The 23,447-nt window shown below is 38.3% G+C and overlaps 1 protein-coding gene across 2 annotated transcripts in view; it reads right to left on the bottom strand.

Annotated features, from left to right (window-relative positions):
- Window positions 1–2,698: 2,698 nt before the first annotated feature.
- The window catches only part of sptbn1 (spectrin, beta, non-erythrocytic 1), a 390,719-nt gene continuing 369,970 nt past the window's right edge, over window positions 2,699–23,447 (bottom strand). For both annotated transcript variants that reach the window (XM_048601480.1, XM_048601481.1), the window contains 4 exons: window positions 16,023–16,258; window positions 14,713–14,886; window positions 5,802–5,844; window positions 2,699–4,041 (listed from right to left, as the gene is read on the bottom strand). In XM_048601480.1, the coding sequence (XP_048457437.1) occupies window positions 3,826–4,041; window positions 5,802–5,844; window positions 14,713–14,886; window positions 16,023–16,258 (669 nt within the window). In that variant the 3' untranslated portion in view covers window positions 2,699–3,825. The remainder of the gene's footprint in view (window positions 4,042–5,801; window positions 5,845–14,712; window positions 14,887–16,022; window positions 16,259–23,447) is intronic.

Raw genomic sequence — 23,447 nt, forward strand, 5'->3', positions numbered from 1 at the left:
AACTCAACAAAAATAACACCTGGCCAATTTGTGATAAGATCCAGCTATTATCACAAGCCACAACTTTGGGTTTTTGATGCAAATATACATGCTGCAAGTTGTGATGCAGTTTGCCAATTTTGGAACCACAAAATTGAGCCCAATGAGTCCTTTATACAAATGCTTACCAAGGGAAAAAGTGCTGACAAGTAGTATTGGTGGAAGTGGGGTTGTTAGAGCTAATGGACAGAGTGAAAATGACAGGCAGGTGTAGTGGAATGGCTGGTTGTGGTTGGAGTGGTTAAATTGATGAGTCTGGATGGTTTGCATCTCAGGTAATTAAGGGAATTTAGGGTGCAGTTAGCAGAAGAACTTACCAAAATTTTTCAAGCTTCCCTAGGTACGTGGTGGGAGGTCAGTAGATTAGAATGTGGCGAATGTAACACTTTTGTTCAACAGTACAAGGAAATTAACTGTAACTACATGTTGGTCAGTTTAACACCAGTGTTGAGTAAAGTTTTAGAAACAATAACTAAGGAAAAATGTGACACATACTTGGAGAAGTTTGAGTTAACTAAGGACTACCAACATGAATTTGTAAAAGGCAGTCTGTGTTTGACTCATCTAACTGAATGTTTTGATGAAGTAACATGACAGGTTGATAAAGAGAATTCAGAGGTTGCTTTCTATGTGGATTTTAAGAACATTTGACAAAGTGACACAAAAATGGCGGGTGAGCAAAACTGAGGTTCTTGAAATTGGAAGATCAATGTCAGATTGGATAAAAAAAACATGACCAGGACAGAAACCAGCTAGTTGTAGCAATGATTACTTTTCTGGCTGCAGGATAGTAGTCTGTAGTGATTCCCAAGGGTCAGTGTTAGGCCCACCATGTTTTAAATTCTAAATAAATTACTTTGAAATTGAAGTATAGATTAAAATTTCAAAATTTGCTGTTGATGTCAAACTGGAGGTATGGCAAACTGTAAGCAAAATACCACTTGACTGCAAAAGTACAAAAGCTGACAAAATGGATGAAGAAGTAGCCGATAGAATTTAAAACAGAGAAATGAGAGTGATTCATTTTGACAAAAGGAATACAAAGACACCAAATGCTTAAAGGCATTGTTCAAATGACTGTTGGAGGAAGATGGGGTTAGGGAGAGCATTTACATAGACCTTTGAAAGTGACAGGTCAAAATTACTTAGCAAAGCATATGAGATATTAGGCTTAATAAATAGTTATTTGGCTAAATCTTCTATCTCTGAATGATTGGATACTGGATCTATGACTGAAAGTGTGTCAGGACCCTACTGAAGTCCAAATGCATGGGCCTATATGGTAATTGGCAGAGAAGTTTAAATATCTTATGGGCAATTCCCCTGCTCTTCAAGACCCTCAGCCAATGACTCAAACTCAAAGCTGTTGGATTCCCAGACAGTGCCACATTATTTACCTGAATAATTACCCAGGAAATATTAGGGCAGATTAAAGTCTAGTTTAATACCTAGGTAACTTGAAAATTGCCTATTCAATCAAGCCCCCGATCCTTTGGCTACTCTACCAACCACTTAAGTATTTGCACAACCTAACCTAAGCCAAGTAGCCCCCTGATTACCTGAGTAGTTCTGACCCAACTACTCACCTACAAACTTCCCCATCCACGGTCTTTCCCACCTCGACTTTATCTACTCTACCTCGTCATTCACTCTTCCAGCTTATTGATTCATCCACCCATCTATTCACTAACGTTCAAAGATTGTACCCTCACATTTACCACACAGCAGCTGATGCCATAAAAACAGGGCATTGTCCTGCCTTCCCCAATTATACTCTCATGAAGTTTCCTGAAAGATGTCTCACTATATATTACTTTGACAGATGATTCTGCAAAAATGTACTGCAGCATTCAGTCAAGGGAATCTTAGAGCATAGCAACAATCTGCTCATCATTTCTGGTGCTCAGAAGTTCGAGGCCTTTGACTGCAAAGGCAGGCAAGTTATGTTGAACTTCTATAAAACTCTGGTTAAGCCACATCTAGATCACTGCTAACAGTTCTTATCATCACAGTTCAGGAAGAAATGTGGACTTGAGATGTTGCAGAGATAACTTAGCTGAATGATTACAAAAATGTGCAAATGCAGGTCACTTTCTCGATAATTAGTTTTGAGGTCCATAGATGTTAGGAAGACTTAAAGAACTTTTATTTAGAAAAGTGCATACTTTGTGAGGACTTGATTGAGGACTTTAAAATAACAAAGGGATTAGACTCGCTCCAAGTCTTACAATTCTTCAAATACATGGTCTGCGATAAGACTTTTCTGGCAAAAAGAATTTACAGCAGACAGCTCTGGATAGGACATTAACACCTAGCTAATGAAAGTGGCCATATAAAATTTTGCATCTGGTTTAGATCAGATCATAAAAGAGTACAATTAACATAAATCTACCTGTAATTTAGCAATATTAGGCACCCTCAGAAATGCAAGGATTACTAGTATGGAAAAATAAAATTTTGTGCACACAGTCTTTGCCAGTTTAGATTAATACATGTTGGGGTCAGATATTTCGCCCTGCATCTACACCATTATGGTTCAGTGCTGGGTAAGTTGGTAAGAATATTTCCAAAGCAATGAACTTGATGATTGCATACAGCAGTTAGAACACAGAAATGATATATATTGAGCTAGAAATTTCTATAGTGTACACAAACCACATTTAGCTCTAAAACAGAAGGTTTATTGAAACTTATACAAGAATACCCATGGCACAATAAGTTTTAAAAGCATTTAATGACATCGCACATTTTAACAGATAAGGTAAAAGTCTACAGGTGCAGTCCCATACAACGGAAAGCCTGTTGTACTATACGACTACAGGCCCAGTTTTTGCAAGGATTCATTCCTATTATGTATCCTGATTGTGCAGTAAGATGAAATTTTCATTACAATAGTTACAATGACAGAAATACACACTATGTATCAAATAGTAAGATAATATAGCAAAATTATGACACACAGTGCTTTAGCCAACAAGCAAATAACCATTTGAGTAACATTACTTTTCCAGATAATGAATCCCCACGTCAACACTTAACATCAATGCTTTGAAAGGTTTTAATATACATCTAAGGTTTTATATTTTGTAGTAGAATTATTTGAAACATACAGTATAACGCAACTGAGCAACAAAAAAGAAAGTTAAAATTACAGATTATTTAAAAGTGAATCAGTATACTAATTCATTCTTATATACCAACATTCTTTATTCACGCTTTCTGCACAAAAACCCAGTAGTTTCTGTTAATATCTGCTGCCAGGCTAACATGATTTTTATTTAATTAAAATGCAAATTAATGCACATTTGCCTTTTGTCATAGCAAAGATGATACAATATATGTTTTAAATAAATGTAAAATGGAAGTTTCTACTAGCCAAGACTCAGGATAGCAACTTTGATAAACGGAGTTGGACAAGTATTTTTGATCTTTTTAATACATATTCCATGTGCACAATAAAGGATTTCAAAAGCATTGCTGCCTTGCATTCCAGTAGCACATGGATGTAAGTTGTTTTATTTCCAAGACAGCCTCACAAAATTGAGGAGAAATTTAGATATTTGGATCCTAAACTACATACAAATCATCAACAACTGGCCCTTTAATTGTAAATAAAAACTGCCAAATGCACCTCACATTCTAGAGATTAAACAACTCTCTGATGTTCTCCATAAGTTAAAACTAACTGGCTTGAGGGACATGAGGCACAAAGTATAATTCATTGGTTCTAAATGCTCATGCTGGAGTTTTGTTGGTATAGAAAGAAATGAAGGCTGTTGAGCTGCTCTACTTTTTCTTGCCAAACAGACTGAATCTCTTCTCTTTGTCTTTCTCTTTGTCTTTTTCTCGTCTGCCAGGGCTGGATTCCCCAGCCAAGACAACACTGGCTGGTAGGGTCTGTGCACGACTAGCTGCTGGGGTACTCTGACTGCTTGGAGTTGCCTCACTCTTATCTGTAGACACAGCTGAAGTGATAGCTTGAATCCAGCCATTCATTTCCTCCTGTTTAAAAAAAACGAAATTGCCACCAGGTTAAAAGATTTATTTACTGACTGTCTCACTGGGGTAGCACGCTGGAAATCAAGTCTGTTATTCTTGGTATCATCACAAAAGTTAAAGATCTTATCAAAGTGTGCAAATGATCTGACTTTGTAAAGCCAAGTTAACACTAAACCAGCTTCCCATGCTTAACAAGATTGACCATTTATTACAAATAATTTAACCCTAGCCACAGGTAAACAACTAGATGTTGACATGTAACTCTACGAGTTAAAATTTTAAACCCCTTATAAAACTCCCCTTAGACAGACATACAGACAGACACAGACAGAAAAAAATTGTTACGGGTGGAATGAAAAGCCGCAAAGACAGTTTAATGGCCTTTATCCATAGGGTTTGTCGAGATGATCCTACTGCTCGCTAGGATTTGATGTTCCTCAACCTCTCTTTTCCAATACCTTCATTTCCTTGCAATGGGTGGAGAGCAACTGTGTCACAAATTGTAAAGTGTCTGACTTATTCATCAAAAACAAAAAAACAGCTTAAGCCAACTGATGGGAGAAAATAACTAGCTTTCTTCAGGCTTCAGATATTTTCTACTGCAGAGACAGATCAACTTCCCTCTAGAGGATCAAAGGCTTCTGGCAATATTGTTCTCACCCACAAGCTGTCGAACTACCCAGGAACCAATGACATAGTTATTGGCAGAGGGATGGTTTGCCATCTACAGCTGGTCACACCTCCACAAAACAATTAGCTACTTGTTGCCAGCCGAGTCTTATTTTATACACCGCCTGGTGCCAGTCTGTCAGCTAACCCATATAATCACAGTAGTGTTCACCTCCACTCTCTTAGTTGTAGCTAAAGCTACAGTTTGAGCAGTGGCCTTTTCCTTTTCGGACTCTTTCTTACAAACTCCGATATCGTGGCAATTTCCAGCATTCTGACAAATGTGTCCCACCTCATTACAAAGGAAATAACTTTGGCTTTTGATTTTTACTTCCACCCCTAGTACTTTCAGTTCTGAGAAGTCATTCTGGGAGTAGCTAGCATCTATGGATAGCTATTAGCTTTACCCTGTCTAATTGCCTTCCCTTCAATCTCCCATTTTCTATCCTTTCAAATTTATCTCTAACAGGAAAAAAGGTTTAGTTTTATTGATCAGCTCATAATCACCAGTCATTATTGATGTCAATCTAACAGTTGCAACTCTTTGGTCCTCAAAGTGAGTTTTTATTATAGATGTTGTTAAATTCCTCGAAGAGAATAATCTCTCATTGCTTCATACGTGGTTTCAGCTTCTAATGCTCATATCCACGCCTGGTGCCAGCCTGTCTGTAACCAGCATCCCCACATTGGTTAGACAAACAGCAGCATAAACAACACTAACAATCAATTTTAGTAAGCTGCTTTTATAATGTTCAGTGATTTTTTTTTTAGAAAAGAAGTCCTTTTCCCAGTCCAGTCTACAATCAAAAATGCAGAAAAATTAAAAGATAGTCTTAACAGCACCCCTCATCAAAATCTTGCTTTATGCATAAACCAATAAAGGATGTACGACGCAACGAAGTGGATCACACTGAACCTTAAACATTTATCAAATTACAGTTAAGAAAACAAGACAGTTTGAACACAAAAAACATTGAAAAAGTTGATTCAAGCATCAATGATTCAGGAAGATGTAACTTGGGAATAAAACTAATCCGAATAATAAAATGCAAACAAAATGCCCAAATTTGTCCTTGACTGATTTAGAAACTTACATCATCTTTGGCTTGGAAGAGATATTCATTGCCATCACTCAGCCTGTTTTTAACAAGAAGAACACGTTATTTGCATTTGGTATTGTACAGATCATAGATCATAGAATCCCTACAGCGTGGAAAAAGGCCCTTCAGCCCAACAAGTCCACACCGACCCTCAGAGCATCCCACCCAGACCCATCCGCCTAATCTACACACCCCTGAACACTATGGTCAATTTAGCATGGCCAATCCACCTAGCCTGCATATCTTCTAATTATGGGAAAAAAACCGGAGCACCCGGAGGAAACCCACACAGACACGGGGAGAATGTGCAAACTCCACACAGACAGTCGCCTGAGGGTGGAATCAAACCCGGGACCCTAGCGCTGTGAGGCAGCAGTGCTAACCACTGAGCCATCATGCCATCCCATATAAACCTAACCGTATAGAAACATAGACGACAGGAGCAGGAGGCGGCCATTTGGCCCTTCAAGCTTGCTTCACCATTCTTCACGATCATGGCTAATCGTCCAACTCAATAACCTAATCCTGCTTTCTCCCCATAACTTTTGATCCCATTCGACCCAAGTGCTACATCTAGTCGCCACTTGAATACATTCAATGTTTCGGCATCAACTACTTCCTGTGGTAATGAATTCCACAAGCTCACCACTCTTTGGGTGAAGAAATGTCTCCTCATCTCTGTCCTAAATAGTCTATCCTGAATCCTCATACTGTGACCCCTGGTTCTGGGCATGCCCAGCATCAGGAACATCCTCCCTGCATCTACCCTGTCCAGTCCTGTTAGAATTTTATAAGTCTCTATGAGATCCCCCCTCATTCGTCTAAACTATAGTGAAAACAATCCCAACCTAGTCAATCTCTTCTCATACGTCAGTCCCGTCATTCCCCAGAATCAGCTTGGTAAACCTTTGCTGCACTCCCTCGAGAGCAAGAGCTCCCTTCCTCAGAAAAGGAGATCAAAACTGGCACACAATATTCTAGGTGTGGCCTCACCAAGGCCCTGTATAATTGCAGCAACACATCCCTGCTCCTGCACTAGAAACCTCTCGCAATGAAGGCCGACATATCATTTGCCTTCCTTACTGCCTGCTGCACCTGCATGCTTACCTTCAGCGACTGGTCCACAAGGACACTCAAATCCCGCTGCACACTCCCCTCTCCCAATTTACAGTCAGTCATTCAGGTAGTAATCTGCCTTCTTGTTTTTGCTTCCAAAGTGAGTAACCTCATATTTATCCAAATTATACTGCATCTGCCATGATTGCCCACTCACCCAACTTGTCGAGATCATGTTGAAGGATCTCTGAATCCTCGTCACAGTTCATCCTCCCACCCAACTTGGTATCATCTGCAAACTTGAAGATGTTACATTTTGTTCCTTCATTCAAATCATTAATATATATTGCGAATAGCTGGGGTCCCAGCAGTGGCCCACGTGGCACCCCATTGGTTACTGCCTGCCAATTTGAAAAGGACCCATTAATTCCTACTCTTTGTTTCCTCTCCTTCTTGATACACTTCTCCCAATCCCATATGCTTTAATCTTGCACATTAATCTCTTATCTCTTAGACACACATCTCCCCCCCTCGCTCTCTATCTCTCTCACACACACACACACACACACTCCCCCCCCTCGCTCTCTCTCACGCGCACACACACACACACACACACCCCGTCTCCCCCCTCGCTCTCTCTCACCCACACCCGCACACACTCTCAGGCACACACACACACACCCCGTCTCCTCCCTTGCTCTCTCTCAGGCACACACACACACACAGTCTCCCCCCTCGCTCTCTCTCTATCTCTCTCACACACACACCCCGTCTCCCCCCTCGCTCTCTCTCTATCTCTCACACACACACACACCGTCTCCCCCCTTGCTCTCTCTCTGGCACACACACACACCGTCCCGCCCCCTCGCTCTCTCTCAGGCACACACACACACAGTCCCGCCCCCTCGCTCTCTCTCTGGCGCACACACACACACTGTCTCCCCTCCTTGCTCTCTCAGGCACACACACACACACTGTCCCGCCCCCTCACTCTCTCTCAGGCACACACACACACACCGTCTCCCCCCTCGCTCTCTCTCAGGCACACACACACACACACACACACACACACACACAGTCTCCTCCCTCGCTCTCTCTCAGGCACACACCCCCACACACCGTCTCCTCCCTCGCTCTCTCTCAGGCACACACACACACACACCGTCTCCCCCCTCGCTCTCTCTCAGGCGCGCGCGCGCGCGCGCGCACACACACACACACACACACACCCCCCGTCTCCCCCCTCGCTCTCTCTCAGGCGCGTGCGCGCGCACACACACACACACACTCTGTCTCCCACGTCACGCGCTCTCTCAGACACACACACACACACACACACAAACACACACCGTTTCACCCCCTCGCTCTCTCTCAGACACACATCTGGGATATAGATTATCAGGCCCTGGGAATTTATTGGCCTTCAATCCCAACAATTTTCCCAGCATCAATTCTCTGTTAATATTGATCTCCCTCAGTTCTTCCCTCTCACTACATCTTGCATCCTCCAATAATTCTGGTATCTGATTTGTGTCCTCTTTTGTGAAGTCAGAACCAAAAGTATGTTTTCAGTTGCTTAGCCATTTCTTTGTCCCCTATTATACATTCCCCCATTTCTGTCTGTAGGGGGATCTACATTTGTCTTTACCAGTCTCTTTCTTTTCATGTACCTATTGAATAGTTTTTATGTTCCCTGCAAGCTTACTTTCATACTCTATTTTCCCCTTCTTAATCAATCCCTTGGTCCTTCTTTGCTGAATTCTAAACTGCTCCCAATTCTCAGACTTATTATTTTTCTTGGCCAATCTATATGCTTCTTGTCAGATCGGATGCTATCTCTTATTTCTTTTGTAAGCCATGGATTGGCTCTATTATTCCTGTCTGTTGCAAAAACAAAATGGGTAAACAATTGTTGCAGTTCCTCCATGCATTCCTTGAATGTTTGCCATTACCTATCCACTGTCATCCTTTTAAGTAACTCTCCCTAATCCATCAAGGCCAAATCACGCCTCATATCCTCATAGCTTCCTTTATTGAAGTACAGCATCCTAGTCTCTGAATCAACAACCTCATTCCCCATCTTAATAAAAAATTCTATCATGTTATGGTCGCTCTTCCCCAAGGGGTCTTGCACTGCTAGATTGGCAATGATTCCCTTCTCATTACACAGTACCCAGTCTAAGATGGCCTCCTCTCTAGTTGGTTCCTCCACATATTGGTCAAGAAAGCCACAGGAATTCCTTGAGTGTATACGGGATGGTTAATTTGATTTGCCCAATCTGTGCAGATTAAAATCACCCATGATCACCGATATTCCCTTATCACATGCATCTCTCAATACCTGCTTTAATGCCATTCTCGACATCACCACTGCAGTTGTACCTATGTATGACACCTACTGATGTTTTTTGTTCCTTAGTATTTCTCAACTCTACCCATACAGACTCACATTGTCAGAGCTAATATCCTTTCTCGCTGTTGTGCGAATTTCCTCTTTAACCAGCAATGTCACTCTAGTACATTTTTCTTTTTGCCTGTCCTTCCTAAATACTGAATACCCTGGGACATTCAGTTCCCATCCCTGGTCACCCTGCAGCCAATGTCTTCATAATCCCAATTATATCGTACCCATTTACACCTATCTGCGCAATTTAGTTCATCTACTTTACTGCAGATGCTCCGCACATTAAGGAACAAAGCCTTTAAGCTTATCCTTTTTAACAATGTTTGTCTCCTCCTTATTTTTCTCAATAGCCCTGTTCAAATCTTGTCCGGTGTTTCTCAGCCTGTCACGTTTTTATTCCCTTTTCTGGCTTTTGTTTTTGTCCTGTATCTAACTATTTCATAGTTATTGGTTTCATCCACTAACAACTCACAGAAAAAAATTGTCCGGATTGTGTGGATGTTTTGACAAGGGAAGAAGGATGCTCCCACAATCGATTTGTGAGCTGATGGACACTGTATACGCAAAGAATGGTTGCTTGTGAGAAATCAGCAACCACCATTCAAGGAAGCATTCCCAATATTATCTTTGGGAGGCAAGGTAGAATAGATAGTAGACTGCAACATCTATCTTTTGTGACTAATGCTTGAACATTTAAAAAAAAATTGCATCTATAGGAATGTTTGGTCATTTTTGCTAACATTGACAATATAGGTTAAACAGAAATGCAGAATCATGTACTAAATGCTAACTTCTAATCATTTTTCCTAAATCTTCATTACATTAGTAATTGATGAACTTGTCCAGGTATCTTATCCATTATAAAGAGCCCTACCAACTAAAAAGATTCCAGAATCAAGCTCAAGCGGAGATAAACTTGTTGACTGCAAAGGTAGAAACTGCCTTCGGGCTAAGGTAGGGAATGAAATTAAAATTGTTAGGGCACATAGGTCACTTTCTAGCCATCAATGCTAGCATTTGCAGTTGGATATTAGGCAAAACGGTTGGCTGGCCCTTTTGGTCTGAATAGCTTGTTAACTGATGGTCATTATTGAGGATCACACAGGAATGGCATGAAGTATTAAAGGGCATCAGCCATCTGTAATACCATATTACAAAATCAACTTTGAGGGGGAATTAGAGTTTTAAAAAACCCTCTCTCTATATGCATCACCCTGTTGCAAAGTACTGCTTGAATTGACTATATCACTCAAATCAGTAGAGAAATTACATTATTGAGCCAACAGATAAACATGTCTGACCAACGAGTAGTTTGCAAATTGCTCTGTATGAGCCAGGTATTGTAAATATCACGTATGGACGTAATGAATTCCTAGAATCTCTAATTTAAAAAATCCAAAGACTAATGAGAATCAGTTTGAATGCAAATTTATGCAAATTATTCAAGCTGCTGATGGCAATTTTTGCAGATCTGTTTGAAGGAAACACATTAATTTTGTGTCATAGCCATGTTCAATAGGAAGCTGATTTGGCTGCATTTTATTTGTAATCATTACCCATCGCTAATTGAGTCAGACACAATTCAACATGATTAAAATTTGCTAAATTCGCTTTGCTACTTCTTAGTATTACATTTTGTAACTATTTTACCTATGCTTGAATACAATTTTCAAATCAACACCCAAAATGTTGTCCTCTTTTCTCTTTCAGGAGTTAATTATCTGCTGCAAACATCCAGTTGTTAAAGATTTTCAATATTTGGGCTTTTCATGGGCTATGAGCTATTTCTGACTGACTTAAAATATAGTGACACGACACAAGGTAAGATGTTTAACTGATTTAGATGTTAAGCCAATTGGCCTATAGTTGCCTGTCTCTTGTCCCCTTCACTTGTTAAATAAAGAGGTTACATTGACAGTTTTCCAATCCTCTGGATTTTCTCCAGAGTCTAAGGATTCTTTGAAGATTGTTACCAGTGCATCTATCTCTGTAGCTCCTCCTTTTAGAATCCCAGAGTGCACTGGATTCAGGGGGCTAATTGGTCTTTACCCATTAGTTTCCCTCATACTTCTTCACTAGTGATAGCTGCTGTATTTATTTTCTCTCCTCCTTTTGCCCCTTATTATTTAGTAATTTTAGGATGTTCGTCATGTCTTCTACTATGAAAAGCGATGCAAAGCACTTATTCAACTCCTCAGCCATTTCCTGGTTCCCCATTATTATTTCTCCACCTCATTCTCTAAGGGGTCTATGTTCACTTCTGCCTGTGCCTTTCTTTTTACCTTGGTGTCAGTCTTGATATTATTTGCAGGTTTATCCTCAAAGTTTATCTTCTCCCTCATTTTTATTTAGTTGTCTTTTGTTGGTTTTTAAAACTTCCCCAATCCTGCAGTTTACCACTAAACTTTGCCACATCATATATTTATTCTTTCAATTTGATGCTATCATAGATTCCCTGGTTATCCATAGTTGATTTTGCCCTTTCATAGAATCCTTCTTTATCATTGACATATCTTTTATGTCAGTCATGAACTATTTTCTTAAATGCCTGTTATTGTTCTTCAATCTTCTTTGCTGCTAAACTCATTTCCTAATCCACTCCAGCCAGCTTTGCCCTCATTTCTTTGTAATTGCCCTTATTTAAGCTGAGCACGGTTGTTTCTGATCTAAGTTGATCCCTCTCAAACTGAATGTTAAATTCTGCTACGTTACTGTCATTGTATCCCAGGGATATTTTACTCTGACATTATTTATTAAACTTACCTCATTGCACATCACCAGATCCAAAATAGCCTAATCCCTAGTTGGGTCCACAATATATTGTTCTAGGGAAGTGCCCCAAATACACATACTGAATTCTTCTCTGTGGCTATTTCTGTCAATTTGACTATCCCAACCTACATGAAGATTGAAGTCACCCAGGGTTAACACAATGCCTTTTTCACTTGTCCTCGTTATCTCCTTCTCTATCCTACCGCACAGTGACTGTTAGGAGGGCTCACGGACAACTCTTACCCAGGGTTTTACCCTTTTTATTTCTTAATTCAAACCATATAGATTCAATATTTTCTGATCTAAGATCATTTCTTGCTATCATACTTAACCCATTGAGTGCTAGTAATGCTATCCTACTTCCCTTTCCTTTCCAAAATTCACATACCCCTGAGTATTTAGTTTCCAGCTTTGATCTCTCTGTAATTATGTCTCTACAACTTCTATAAGATCGTACCCATTTCATTTATTTTGTATCAAATATTACAGGAATTCAAATAAAGAGCGATTAATTTGACCTTTTTAAACATTTTTACCCCTGACCCTATTCACTGCTGTTTTTCTAAGTTTGTTCAAACTATCCCTTCCTGTTTCACTCTGGGTATTACTATCCAAATACATGCCCTGTAAGGCTGCCATATCCTCTGGCTTTGTCAGGCTACACTTCTACTCTCCCAGACCAGTCTCTTCCTCATTAATTTAAAGCCTTCTTTACTGCCTTAGTTATTGGACTCACCAGGACACTGGTCCCAGTACAGTCCAAGTGAAGCCCAACCCATGGAACAGGTCCCTTCTACCCCAGTCCTAATACCTCACAAGCTGAAATCAATTCCACCCACCCACACTGATCTCTGAACCACACTGTTAATTTCTTCACTTTTTTACCCTATGCCAGTTTACCCATGGTTTATGTAGTAATCTATAGACTATCAACTTGGAAGTTGTACTTTCGAATTTAGCTCCAAATTGTTCAACATCTTTCAGCAGGACCTCCTGTCGCCTGTCTAGTCCTACCAACATTATTGGTACCAACATGGATGATGACTACTAGACCACAACTCTCCCACTCCAAGTTCTTCTCCAGCCAGAAGGTGTCCTTAACCTTGGCATGGGGCAGGCATAGTCTTTGGGACTCACACTCATGCTGCAGAGAGCAACATTTATCCCTCTTATTGTTCCGTACCACTATTGCCCCATACCATTACAACAACATTTCTATTTCATTCCCCCCCTCCACTTGAATGGCTGTGGTCAGTTCATTCATCCTCCCTGCAGTCCTCACTTCCGTCATCACAGGTTGTAAGAACCTTGTAACTGTATGCTATTGGGAAAATATTAAAGTCTATTATAAAGGATGTAATACCAGAATATTTAGAAATATATAATACCATCAGCATGGTTTCATAATATGGAAATCATGCCTGACAAATTTATTAGAATTTTTGAGGAGGTAAGAAGTAGGATAGATAAAGGGGAGACAGTGGTTGTAATATATTTGGATTTTCAGAAGATGTTTGATAAGGTACCACTTGTTAAGCTATTTAATACGTTAAGAGTTCATGGTGTTAGAGGTGGTATAATGGCATGGATAGAGGATTAGCTAACTAACAGAAAACAGAGATGGAATAAGGGGGGGCATTTTTAGGATGGCAACCTGTAACTAATGGAATGCCATGACTTGGGTGAGAAAATTGAATGTACCAAAGCCCAATTTGCCGATGACAAATAAAAACGGTGGGAAGGCAAGTGGTGAGGACAACACGAAGAGTCTACAGAAGGATATTGACAGTGGATTAAAATTTGGAAAATGGAACATAATGAGGATAAACAAGGTTATGTACTTTGGCAAGAAGAATAAAAGAGCTGAATATTATTTAAATAGAGAAAGCCTTCAGAAAACTACAGTACAGAGTGATTTGGGAGTCCTCATGCATCACAAAAAACAAGCACTCAAGTTCAAAAGGTAATAGAGAAGATAAATGGAATGTTGGCCTTTACTTCAAAAGAAAAGAGAGGATAAAAATAGGGATATCTTGCTAAAACTATATATTGCATTAGTCGTACCACAATGGGAACAGTTCTGGCTGCTCATCTAAGGAAACATACATTAGCATTTGAGGCAGTCCACAGAAGTTCACAAAGCTGATCCCAACATGGAGGGTGTGTCTTATGAGAATAGGATCAGTTGGTTGGGCTTGTAATCACTGGAGTTTAGAAGTCTGAGAGGCAACCTTTTTGAGAAATATAAAATTCTTAGGGGACTTGACAGGATAGATAATGGGAAGGATGTTTCCCTTGTGAGAGTGTCTAGGACCAGATAGCATAATCTCAGAATAAGGGGTCTCCCATTTAAAAGATGGGACAGAAAGAATTTCTTCTATTAGAGGGTATGTAATCTATGGAATTCTTTACCGCAGAGGACTGTAGAGGATAGGTCATTAAGTATATTCAAGGCTGAGATAGATAGCTTTTTAGTGAGTAAGAGAATCAAGGGTTGTGGAGGAAAGGCAGGATGGTAGATTTGAGGATTATCAGTTCAGCTTTGATCTCAAGGTGTGGAGCAGACTCAATGGGCTGAATGGATTACTCTGTTTCTACAGTTTACGATCGTATGCAATGGATTTGAAAGATATATGTTTCATGTGACAAAGGGACAAAGAGAAAAGCACTTACTTTAGCTTAAAAACATGCTTCTTCTTCTTATAATCAACAGCCACTTCACACAGTGCTTCCTTTAGGCTAATTGGGACCTCGCCATGATATGTGATACCTGAACTAGCATTCTTTGCATCTTTATAAAAGCCCATCTCCTGATTGTTTATCACACAATACACATTGTGCCAAGATCTGAAAAATGAAAAAAATAAAAGTTTCTCATTAATAGCCCTACAGTTTTATCTCAAAATACCAACATTTATACAATCAAAGCCATAATGTTGAATTTAAAATGTTCTCCTTTTCTCTTAAGCATCAAACTCAGATTCTAAGTACTATTTCCTGGATTCAATAAGCATATGAATATCTTATTCAAATAGTGAATCCTCCTTGTGAATACGATACTGATGTTAACTATTACATAATAGCCAAACTCAATTCAGACTTATGCAACATCCATACCAGTGTTTCATACTGTTTCCCTGGCTGACTGTTCCCTTCTTAACTTCAACCTCTGGATTCATGTAATCCAAGGAATATCAACCTGCTTGGAACAGCTTCAGTACTGAACTTGGGACTTCATCTGGTTCGGTAATGTACCTGGCTTTGTGTTTCCCCACGTTGAATGTTTTGCTGAGATTGATTAAGTAGCATCTATTTTGAAAGACCTATGTATACCTACTAAATAGCACAAATCAGATCCTCTTCCCAAAACCAGTTTGAACTTTTAATGGATTATCTCTAGATCGATTCACACTATATAAAAAACAATTTTAACATATCTCAATGATTTTTGCATTCTGCAGAAGTCCTTAATATGCATATTAAATTACTACAGTACTAAATGACTACTCAAAATAATTGTTTGCCGTATTACAATGCAGTACAGCCTAGATGACCACCAGTGTTAAAAACTCCTGATTACAGGTGAAAGTGACAGAACAAATTGTACAGCCACGACCCAAAAATTTCCATGCAAGTTTGCAAAAGTTGGCCTCTAAGTTACAGCTAAGTTACCTCTAAGATACAGATCACGCAAAATAATTTAAGGGGCCTGTGCATTCAAACAAGCAGCCTATGCACTGTATGCAGACAGTACGCAGCCACAGAATATACAGACAGAGGTACAAGAAGAAACAAAAAAATCAAGGCCAAAGGCAGGAAGTTGTGGACAGAACTGAGAAGGCCTTAGAACGGATTTCTCTCCTTGCTACCAGAGGTGCAAGCCATACAAAGAAGGGTTCCTACCTGAATCAAATAGAAAGGAATTGCATTAGACAGCCTAGATTCAAGCTACTTCACATAATGTGTACTAGAAAACGTCACACCTGCTTGAGGCTTTCTTGTTGTGGGTTTCCCATTCATGTTTGCGATGCAGGAATCCCTCCATCTGTGCTGAAGGAGTTTCTTGTGACTTAACAGGTAAAGTGGCAGACTGGGCCAAAGGTGAAGTCTTAGTTTTGCGATCTGAAGTTGGCGAAGCTGCAGGGCTAGGTTCTTTTGAACTGGTTCTCTGTTCAGTAGCACCATTCACCATCTCACTTGTTTCAATTGTCTCAGACATCTGAATTAAACAGATAATGAATTAATCACCATGTTAATACAGTCCAATAAGAGACCGAAACCAACACACATGCAAGGCTGTGCATTCTTCATGCACTGACAGTTTTAATTTGTTGTATGAATTTTATATATTGATAAATCCAATGGATGTGCATCACAATTCATTCACTATTTATGGATGTCTATGAGTTAATGATAAAAGGTGGTGTAGTGTATTGAATTATGTGATAACTAATGTCTTAACTTGAATTCATGTTGTAAGAGGAATTAATTGGAGAGACAACAGGACTCCTGTAGAAGTAGGGAATAAAAAAATTGGATTTTAACTCCAGATTCCCAGCCATTGATCCAAGCTCAAATTACATATATCGGGATAATGAAGAGCAAGCCCAATGTTAATAATCAGAATGCTCAATATAGCTAGTGCCAATCCTTGATTTCTAAGTTTGTGTGTGGTAACTTGAATAAGGTAGCAGAAAGCTAATGGTGCCCGTGTACTTCAGCAAGTGAATTGTGGGTATTGCCAATTTTAGAGAAAGGAACAAGAGCATTGCTCCTTCTGAAAATCTTTATTCTTAAAATTAACAGTGAGGAACCTCTTGGAGAATTATCAGGAAGCTCCTGTAACCTCCGAGGTGGAAATGACTGACATGTAACAGCAGCCTCTAACTAGGAAGCAGATTTAAAGCATTCTTGCGTATCAGTTTTTTTTCCTTCCACCCAGTGATGGTAAGCACACAGCAACTTTAACAGTGACCTCGACAGGTAAACTATTATGAATATGAAATGAATATAAACAAAGTCTATATTGATATATTATTTTCTTTAAAGATAAAATCAAGTGTTTAGCATAAGACTTTTTCTCTAAGCATTCTTCTTTTATTTCTTTATATTTTTCTCTGCTAGAATTCAAATTAACCCTGTACTACTTGGTTTGTCTGTTCAATATAAACTTGAGATTCAGATGTGACACTGCTGAGAGAATACGGTTCTATACTGGCATATATGAATAAATGGCACTAAATCATTTCAGCAGAAGCAACAACAAAAAGCGCTGCAGCTGTATTTTTGAAATGAAAAGGAAAACTCATGATGCAAAGTTTTACATCAATCAATGCCAGCATATAAATGTGCTATCCCCCAAAACAACTTGGTGCATTTAATTAAACAAAAACTAATTACAGAGTGGCCTTCGTATAGATGCTAATGGGAAGATTGTGAAAATTTTGACAGTGGACCCAACCAGACCAAAAAACAGAAAAATGACAAGATAATCAAAAGCTTTGTATTATCACATTCCAATAATGTCCCCTTCAATATAGATTGAGTTCTCCTTTAGCTGAGACTTTGCTTATGCTCATTCACATTTTTTTCAATTAAGACATCATTTAGGCATGCAGAGATTTCAATCTTTATAAATCACATCATGCAGACTAATTCCACCACCTAGATTTAGTGATTCGTAATTTGATAAGATAAAGGAAACACAGCTTTCAACGCAAACAGCATTTTAAGCAGAGTAATCATAACATTTTAAACTATATTATGAATTTGAAATCTTGTTAAGAAAGCCAAAAAAGTCACTCAAAGCCAACACAGTTATTTACCCCCAAAAATAGACAGACCCAAGGTCTTGTCCATCTTGTTGTTCGTGTCGTTTGCTGCAGTGTGATCCTGACAACCTAGAGAGCAGCCAAGCTTCCAGCAGCTCTGCAGTCTCTATCTGAATAGGGTAGGTATCTTCAGAATCCAGACATCCAAATTATTTGAATTATAATTCCACTATATTTAGCCACAGAAATGCAGATCACTCTTGGTTTTTATGCTATCAATACTTTTCTCTAACTTTTCTGAATCATATTTGCAAGGTAGATGCTGCAGTTATCTAGTCACACTATGACCATCGTGTAATTAACTAAAGCGGAACATTTACTGCAGCTTTCGTTTCAATTAAAAGAGGGTCAAATGTGCACATTTGCAAACTCATATCAGCCCAAGACATAACATGTCGGGTAACATTTTGAACTTTTCTTACATTAGGAGCAGGTGCTGGATATGAATTCCCAGTTCAGCTGACTATAGCACTGCTTATAAATCTGATTGATTGCCTCCCTCTTTGCTTTCCAATATTGTGTAGACTGTATTGATAGCTCTTTAGACTTTCAAATATGACTTCACATATACAACTTTTTTTGGAAAGGGAAAGCAAAAATTAGCTGCGTTATTTCACTCACTTCGCATGTTAACTCACGATTTTAAAAATACTGACACTGCAGAAACAGACAACTTCTAAAACTTTTACATGACAAATAATGCTTAAGTACTTTCACATCTCAAACTGCCAGTGGGCACAATAGCAGTCGTACTTTCTTTAGGTATACTGATATAATAAACAATCCCTAAGTTCAATGATTAATAATTCATTAATAACTTAAAAGGGATGGTACACAAAGGAAAATTGGTTGGAGCAAAATAAACATTTTTGTCTGACATTTTCATTTGACGTTACACAGGTTTCATAGTGAAGCCATTTCTTCGACTGAGATGGCCTTAAAACAATTTTTTCTGCCACATATTTGGTACATCTGATAATTCTGGCAGTCTCATTTGATGACAATTTAAAGAAAGATGTCAAATCATCTTTGTCAATGATTTTCCATAGAATTTAGTAGAATAAAAAGCTTGACAATAAAGGGGCTCTTGTGGTGCAGTGGTCTCGACCTATGTGCCAAGAGGCCTAGGTTCAAGTCCCGACTGCTCCAGAGCTGTGCAGTAACATGTTTGAACAGACTAATTAGAAAGTATCTAAAAAGCTAGCAATATGCATGAACTCTTCATGGTCAAAACTTAAAAGCTCTGTAAAGAATCAGTTATACTAAACATTGTAGATTAACTCAAAAGCACCCTCTACTGTAAGAAAACTGCAGTTACTGGGAGACATTACAAAGAATCTGATGAAATGAATAGTACTAACAAATCAAAACAGTGTTTGTAAATTCAGAGAGAACACATAACAGAAAAGTAGGCATCTACGCTATTGTGATCTCTGGCCTTTTAAGTTTAACGTTACTCACACTAATACTTTAAAGATGTACAGTTCTAAGACAGAAAAATATGTACAAAAGAAACTATGACAATGCTCTTTTAGAAACACAAAGTTAACAAATATTAAATATAAGGTGAACTTTAATAATTAAGGTTTAAACATGCTAAACACATGCAAAAATAAATACCATTAAAAACAAAAATGACACAAGTTAGGTAAACAAGTGACAGTTACAACAGAATCAAAACTAATGTCAGAATTGTTCCATCCATGTGTGTTAGTAGCAATGCTTTAATGTTCAATTAGTCAATGGCTAACAATTGAATTAAAATGAACAAACATGCAGTAGGAACAGTCTGTGACTAAAGGTGAAAATAAAACGTATCAAATGTGAGCACATAAAAATTAAAATGGTTCAAAGACAGATTACATTTGAAAAAGTTACATCACAAACACTCAAAGAGAAAGAAAAGTTTAAACTGGGCCTAAACTAAATTCCAATAAATATTATTTAAAGGGAATACAGATTGGCAAATCATACAAGAGCTTTGATCCAAAGAATAAAACCAGACTTAATAGCTACTTTGAATGTTTGAGAACTGACTGATTCTTACATTTAAAAATGTAGAGTAAATTAGGAACATTTTGCTTAGAACGCCATCAACATTTGTCTTAACCTCTATTAAACAGAATCAAGATGTGCTAGTCAAAGTTAATTTTGTTACCAGATTTTTTAAGGCTTCAACATAACTTATTTAACGAAATTGCCAAAACATATGACGTTCGTAGTCATACAGTATTTTATGAATCATTCCCCAAAACAGAGTTTCTGTATCAGTGTGCACAATCTATCATCATCATTAGAGAAAACACAAAATATTAATACCGCAACAATAAACAAGCAAGGTACAGAAAAGTTACAAGAAATGCAGAGAAGAAACTAATTCATTTGAATTAATTTAATGTGAAATGATAAGAAATCATTTGTAATTTAGCTACAATGGAGAATATGAAAATAATTCAACATGACAACTCCACTATCTACAAAACCACCGCACGTATTCATAAAATGAATATGAACAAAATTTAGTATTTTAGTATTTGTTATTTAACGCCAATTTGGAGAAAGTTTTAACACATAGTTTTGTTGCATGTAATATTTGGTTCGGGAAAAAGAAATCTGCTAATAGCTCTGGGTTCTGTTTAGTGATGTTAGTGTGCTCCATGTGAACTGTGTTATTTGAATGTACAATAAGGCCTCGATGACTATAGCTTGTATTAGTGGCTTTCAAACATGTTAGCAATTTATTAATAAATCCTTCTCAGCTTAGTGCTCAATGTCTCAGATTTCATGTAAACTACTTAAGACATATTTTCCTGCAGTAAGCAAAATCATTGGTGCAATCAGAATGCAGAAAACCATTGTCGCTGACCCTATGACCACTTAAAGTGTTTATTCTCTTTCATATGTTTAATTTTATTTGTTTTTATAGAAAAACAAATTAGCTTTTGCTTCAAAAATTGAAATACCGACTTAAAAATAACCATTAAAACTCAAAAGTCTGCTAACACTTGGGATTGCCAAAATTTGTTACAAATCTCCTTTCAGAATAATTTATTAGTAAGTGGAATGCGCTGCATTTTGCTTTTCCCTGGTGTCAGCACCAGCCAGAAATATGCTATTTTGAAATCATCACCTCCAAGTGAAAATTTCTTTTATGCCTTAAATATTTGCTTCTGGGAACAACATTAAACAGTGGTAGATATATTTAATGTGTCACTCAAATTACCTGCAGTGTTACTGGCCTTACTGCCTAGGTGCTGAATAACACATTAGTTATAAGATATAAACTAAGCTCGGCATTATTTGTCACTTTGGTCAAGAGAAAAAAAAAATCAATAAATATTCACAGTAGAAACCGTAGATCAGAAATCAAAGCTCACAAATACAACTCATGTTGTTTGTCTTGTTTTTGCTGATATTAAAATAATAACTAAAAAGTCCGCTATAGATAAGAAAAACCTGGCATTACATAATAATGAGCTTGATGTAATTCATGTACCTGACATTTCCTTGCAGGCAACATTCAATCAGCCTCTTTAACCCATTTTAGTTATACAAACACCTCAATAGAGGATGAAGTAATTTTCTATGAAACACACAAATGGAACCAGAGTTAAAGAGCCTTAGCACTTGACGTTATGTAAATGGAATAATATGACCTAACGTCCATTAATAGTATAAACAAGGTTACTGTGTTGATGTAAAAATACAACTGTTCACTCTGATAAAATGCTACACAGTAATTCAGGAGAGCAGCTAGGCAACTGTTCCAAAGGGAGTACTGAGTTAGGAGAGCAGGCATGATTCTAACTTCTATTGTGTCTGCAATTCAGCTCCTTGCTATTTTTGAGAGCGCAAAATAGTTGTACCTGTTTTTACATGCATGAAACACATGAGTACCCAGATTTCACTCACATTATATTTAAATTACCACCCCCTACAATTTGGACACATATGTACCAAGCCTGCCCTTCCTTTATTGGGGATTCCATTTGAAATGGGAATGAAAGAAGCTTCAGTAAAGCAGGAACTTTAAGTACCTTAGACTGGGAAACATTGATTGCATCTTTACGGTGTTGTTTGTTAGGTGTGTTTCAGATTTCTGAACTGTATTCACTTTTTGAAAAACACTGGGCTGCTTTTTAAACTAAACTCTTTAATAAAAACTTGCTTTTAAAACACTTCAAATAAATACTTTTTCATGGTTGATGTGGTAGAAGATGAAAAAGGGAGATCAGAAGGTAGGACACGACATAAACACCCTCCAGTGGAGATGAGTGTCTCACTGAGAAACAGGTCAGCAGGACAGGTGTTTGTCCTCTGCAGCAATTGTTTAACATAGTCGTGGCATTACCAGCAGTTGTAAAAGTCATTATAGTTCTCAATTAGTATATCTATGGCTTATTCCTGGTGAATGGTCATTTGCGCATCAAGGCCAGGACTTTTTTAAAAATTTCCTTCCCACCGAATACCTTGACATGCCTACCGTACGTCACTGCATAGAACATTTTCTTAAGTGGAAGAGATTATTGTCACATGTCTAACATGAAGGCAATGAGTGTGGGGCTAGGTTTTCAAGTATTTATGTCATAGTGACTACCTGTTCTGAGATATGTAAAAAATATTATTAAATAGAAGCATCAAGATTCTGACAGTCAGATAGGTTGCCTGCAAATGCAGAATAGAAAACAGGCTCCATTCTATGGTACATGTTAACCAGTCAATGGTACTACTGAACAAGAATGATGCATTTAAGACAAAAAAGTGTGCCATTTTCTCATGCACCCACTTCCAGATGCTGCAGGCAGTCCAGTTTCTTACCACTTCCTGCTAGGTATAATGCATTGCCATCTTCTGGGCAGGATGCACTGGAGTGCAAAACAGAATTATTCTCCTTGGTGGTGCTTCATGCAGCAGAATCTCCATTTCACAGCAATCATTTCTGAGTGTTGAAGCAGCACGACTATTTCTTGCCTGCTTTGTGTCTCTGTGTTACTAAGCTTGACCATCTAACTTCGCCAATCAAACCTATTCTCCCCTCCCATTTGACCACCCAACCTCATCATATCTGCACGTGCAAAGATAAAAACTGCTGCGATAATTTAAAAACCTTCAGTAAAGTAATTATCTCTGTGGCTGTACTCCTTTGTTTTTACAGTACACTTTTTTAAAGGCTGTATGCTCTGGATTAGTTCCATTCACCACACACCCCAATCACACTGCTGATGCCACCACTTACTTCAACAGACTATATGTGCAAGGTTTCAACTATGAAAGGAGCACCAGTAAAGCTATAAATAAGTTGACTGTGTTGTATCTGGTGAGGTTAGCTACCCAATGTTTTTCAAATGAGCTTCATGTTTCCACAGAATCACAGAATTGACCTTTGTTACCCTTAATTAGGAAGATTTTGCTGTGACAGAAGATTAATGATCCAGTTGCTAAACAACATTTTTAAACTCTCAATACCTATTGTCACTCTAATTGCTCCCAGAAGCTGAATTATATAACATAAAACAAGGATCAATAAGAACTCATTCCTTACATAGACCAGGTATAATTTGTCTTACTTCAGACTCC

This window comes from Rhincodon typus, chromosome 9, assembly GCF_021869965.1.
Source record: "Rhincodon typus isolate 14 chromosome 9, sRhiTyp1.1, whole genome shotgun sequence".
In the NCBI taxonomy this organism is placed as follows: Eukaryota; Metazoa; Chordata; class Chondrichthyes; order Orectolobiformes; family Rhincodontidae; genus Rhincodon; species Rhincodon typus.